The sequence below is a fragment of the Coregonus lavaretus genome (genome assembly GCF_964263955.1).
Source record: "Coregonus lavaretus genome assembly, chromosome: 29".
NCBI lineage: Eukaryota > Metazoa > Chordata > Actinopteri > Salmoniformes > Salmonidae > Coregonus > Coregonus lavaretus.
Window position 1 is genome coordinate 9,009,442 of NC_140016.1, and position 4,889 is coordinate 9,014,330.

The following is a 4,889-nucleotide window of genomic DNA, read 5'->3' on the forward strand; positions in this document are numbered from 1 at the left end:
TCTTGCGATACATGGCCCTATCCATCCTCCCCTCAATACGGTGCAGTCGTCCTGTCCCCTTTGCAGAAAAGCATCCCCAAAGAATGATGTTTCCACCTCCATGCTTCACGGTTGGGATGGTGTTCTTGGGGTTGTACTCATCCTTCTTCTTCCTCCAAACACGGCGAGTGGAGTTTAGACCAAAAAGCTCTATTTTTGTCTCATCAGACCACATTACCTTCTCCCATTCCTCCTCTGGATCATCCAGATGGTCATTGGCAAACTTCAGATTATCCTGGACATGCGCTGGCTTGAGCAGGGGGACCTTGCGTGCGCTGCAGGATTTTAATCCATGACGGCGTAGTGTGTTACTAATGGTTTTCTTTGAGACTGTGGTCCCAGCTCTCTTCAGGTCATTGACCAGGTCCTGCCGTGTAGTTCTGGGCTGATCCCTCACCTTCCTCATGATCATTGATGCCCCACGAGGTGAGATCTTGCATGGAGCCCCAGACCGATGGTGATTGACCGTCATCTTGAACATCTTCCATTTTCTAATAATTGCGCCAACAGTTGTTGCCTTCTCACCAAGCTGCTTGCCTATTGTCCTGTAGCCCATCCCAGCCTTGTGCAGGTCTACAATTGTATCCCTGATGTCCTTACACAGCTCTCTGGTCTTGGCCATTGTGGAGAGGTTGGAGTCTGATTGATTGAGTGTGTGGACAGGTGTCTTTTATACAGGTAACGAGTTCAAACAGGTGCAGTTAATACAAGTAATGAGTGGAGAACAGGAAGGCTTCTTAAAGAAAAACTAACAGGTCTGTGAGAGCCGGAATTCTTACTGGTTGGTAGGTGATCAAATACTTATGTCATGCAATAAAATGCAAATTAATTACTTAAAAATCATACAATATGATTTTCTGGATTTTTTTTTTCATTCCGTCTCTCACAGTTGAAGTGTACCTATGATAAAAATTACAGACCTCTACATGCTTTGTAAGTAGGAAAACCTGCAAAATCGGCAGTGTATCAAATACTTGTTCTCCCCACTGTAAATGATAGAGAGATGGGTGGAGGTATAGAAAATGTGAATGGATACATTTACATTTACATTTACGTCATTTAGCAGACGCTCTTATCCAGAGCGACTTACAAATTGGTGCATTCACCTTATAGCCAGTGGGATAACCACTTTACAATATGTTTTTTTCTTTCTTTGGGGTTGGGTAAGGGGGGGTAGAAGGATTAGATAGATGGGTGGAGGTATAGAACATATAAATGGATAGAGAGATGGATGGAGACTATAGATGATCTTGAGTTTGGTCTGGCTATTCGTGTGAGCCCTCAGCGAAACCCACTGTCCAACCCAAACCAAACATCAGTATTCTGATGAAGAAAGATGTCTCCCAAGTGTGTTTGTGTGTGTGTGTGTGTGTTCAGCGTGGTCCAGCTGCATTCCTTAGTTTGATGGATCTGAGAGAGAGAAAGAGGGAGAGAGGGTTAGAGAAAGAGAGACCTATAACAGCTGGTAGTGTGATTGAGTATTTGAATGAAAACAGGAAGAGTGGATTGAAACAGACTTGGAACCAATCAAAGCAACAAAACAAACATCTGTACAAGACCCCTGAATGTTTGTTGGTCTGTCTATAGAGCATCTGTGTGTGTTTGGCAAGGCTATCATTTACTCCTAACTCTATGAGTTTACCAAGGGTGACACTCCAAAGTCAGCACAAACCCATTCAGTAAGGAAGTTAGCAAACTCCGTAAGTAAGAGTTAAGTGGTAGCCCTGTCATAGTGTTGTTGAACAAACAAACAGTCACTCTCATGATGTAGACATAGTTATTATCCAAATGTCTGGGAGGGAAAAACAGCTTTTCTGACCGGACAGAACGGTTTGGGATTGTATATGTTGCAGATAGGATTGCTTCTTTAATAGGGTTGAGGCTGAGTTGCTCTTTGTCTCTCCGTAAATCTCTCTGTGTCTCTCTCTATATCTGTCTATCTGTGTATCTCTCTGTGTCTCTCTCTATATCTGTCTATCTGTGTATCTCTCTGTGTCTCTCTCTATATCTGTCTATCTGTGTATCTCTATGTATCTCTCTATATCTGTCTATCTGTGTATCTCTATGTATCTCTCTAAATCTGTCTATATCTGTATCTCTACGTATCTCTGTCTCTGTCTCTCTGTGTCTCTCTGTCTCTCCGTGTATCTTTCTGTATCTCTCTGTGTCTCTCTCTATATCTGTCTATCTGTGTATCTCTATGTATCTCTCTATATCTGTCTATCTGTGTATCTCTATGTATCTCTCTATATCTGTCTATCTGTGTATCTCTATGTATCTCTCTATATCTGTCTATATCTGTATCTCTACGTATCTCTGTCTCTCTGTGTCTCTCTGTCTCTCCGTGTATCTTTCTGTATCTCTCTGTATCTCTCTCTATATCTGTATATCGGAGTATCTCTGTCTCTGTGTCTCTCTGTCTCTCCGTGTATCTCTCTCTATCTCTCTCTATCTCTGTTTCTCTGTGTCTCTCTGTGTCTCTCTCTGTCTCTCTGTGTGTCTCTCTGTATATCTGTCTATATGTGTATCTCTCTGTCTCTCAGTGTATCTCTCTGTATCTCGCTGTCTATCTGTGTATCTTGCTGTATCTCTCTCTATCTGTCTATCTGTGTACCTTGCTGTATCTCTCTGTATCTCTCTCTATCTGTCTATCTGTGTATCTTGCTGTATCTCTCTGTCTCTCTCTATATCTGTCTGTCTGTGTATCTTGCTGTATCTCTCTGTATCTCTCTCTGTCTCTGTGTCTCTGTGTATCTCTCTGTATCTCTCTCTATATCTGTCTATCTGTGTATCTTGTTGTATCTCTCTGTATCTCTCTCTATATCTGTCTATCTGTATATCTCGCTGTCTCTCTGTGTATCTCTCTCTCTATATATATCTATCTGTGTATATATCTGTCTATCTGTGTATCTCTGTCTCTGTCTCTCTGTGTATCTCTCTGTATCTCTCTCTATATCTGTCTATCTGTGTATCTCGCTGTCTCTCTGCGTATCTCTCTCTCTATATATATATCTATCTGTGTATATATCTGTATCTCTGTTTCTCTGTGTATCTCTCTGTGTATCTCTCTGTCTCTCTGTGTATCTCTATGTATCTCTCTGTCTCTCTGTATATCTATCTGTGTATCTCTCTGTCGCTCTCTATATCTGTATGTCTATCTGTGTATCTTGCTGTATCTCTCTGTATCCCTCTCTATCTGTCTATCTCTGTGTCTTGCTGTATCTCTCTGTATCTCTCTCTGTCTCTGTATATCTGTCTATCTGTGTATCTCTCTGTCTCTCTCTCTATCTGTTTATCTGTGTATTTTGCTGTATCTCTCTCTATATCTGTCTATCTGTGTATCTTGCTGTATCTCTCTGTATCTCTTTATGTCTCTGTCTCTCTGTGTATCTCTCTGTATCTTTCTGTATCTCTCTCTATATCTGTCTCTCTGTGTATCTCTCTGTATCTCTCTATATATATATGTCTATCTGTGTATCTCTCTCTATATCTGTCTCTCTGTGTATCTCTGTCTCTGTCTCTCTGTGTATCTCTCTGTATCTCTCTATATATCTGTATTTCTGTGTATCTCTGTCTCTCTGTGTATCTCTGTCTCTCTGTGTATCTCTGTCTCTCTCTATATATATATGTCTATCTGTGTATCTATGTCTCTGTCTCTCTGTGTATCTCTGTATCTCTGTCTCTCTGTGCATCTCTGTCTCTGTCTCTCTGTATCTCTCTCTATATCTATCTATGTATCTCGCTGTATATCTCTATATATCTGTATATCTGTGTATCTCTCTGTCTCTCTGTGTATCTCTCTGTATCTCTCTCTATATCTGTCTATCTGTGTATCTTGCTGTCTCTCTGTATCTCTCTCTATATCTGTCTATCTGTGTATCTCGCTGTCTCTCTGTGTATCTCTCTCTATATATATATCTATCTATCTGTGTATCTCTCTGTGTCTCTGTGTATCTCTCTCTCTCTCTCTCTCTCTCTCTCTCTCTATATATATATATATATATATATATATATATATATATATCTGTGTATCTCTCTGTGTCTCTGTGTATCTCTCTTTATATCTGTCTATCTGCTGGGAAGACTGAATCTGCAATAGGTAAGCAGCTTGGTTTGAAGAAATCAACTGTGGGAGCAATTATTAGGAAATGGAAGACATACAAGACCACTGATAATCTCCCTCGATCTGGGGCTCCCCGTGGGGTCAAAATGATCACAAGAACGGTGAGCAAAAATCCCAGAACCACACAGGGGGACCTAGTGAATGACCTGCAGAGAGCTGGGACCAAAGTAACAAAGCCTACCATCAGTAACACACTACGCCGCCAGGGACTCAAATCCTGCAGTGCCAGACGTGTCCCCCTGCTTAAGCCAGTACATGTCCAGGCCCGTCTGAAGTTTGCTAGAGTGCATTTGGATGATCCAGAAGAGGATTGGGAGAATGTCATATGGTCAGATGAAACCAAAATGTTAAAAACTCAAAGAATGCTGAGTTGTATCCAAAGAACACCATACCTACTGTGAAGCATGGGGGTGGAAACATCATGCTTTGGGGCTGTTTTTCTGCAAAGGGACCAGGACGACTGATCCGTGTAAAGGAAAGAATGAATGGGGCCATGTATCGTGAGATTTTGAGTGAAACCTCCTTCCATCAGCAAGGGCATTGAAGATGAAACGTGGCTGGGTCTTTCAGCATGACAATGATCCCAAACACACCGCCCGGGCAACGAAGGAGTGGCTTCGTAAGAAGCATTTCAAGGTCCTGGAGTGGCCTAGCCAGTCTCCATATCTCAACCCCATAGAAAATCTTTGGAGGGAGTTGAATGTCCGTGTTGCCCAGCGACAGCCCC

The 4,889-nt window shown here is 41.9% G+C and overlaps 1 protein-coding gene across 1 annotated transcript in view; it reads right to left on the reverse strand.

Moving 5' to 3' along the window:
- Window positions 1-1,412: 1,412 nt before the first annotated feature.
- Window positions 1,413-4,889, reverse strand: part of LOC311105004 (serine/threonine-protein phosphatase 2A 55 kDa regulatory subunit B beta isoform-like) — a gene marked incomplete at both ends in the record, with an annotated part of 38,380 nt that continues 34,903 nt past the window's right edge. Inside the window, one exon of the mRNA XM_084146988.1 lies at window positions 1,413-1,449. Within this exon, the coding sequence (XP_084003114.1) occupies window positions 1,413-1,449 (37 nt within the window). The remainder of the gene's footprint in view (window positions 1,450-4,889) is intronic.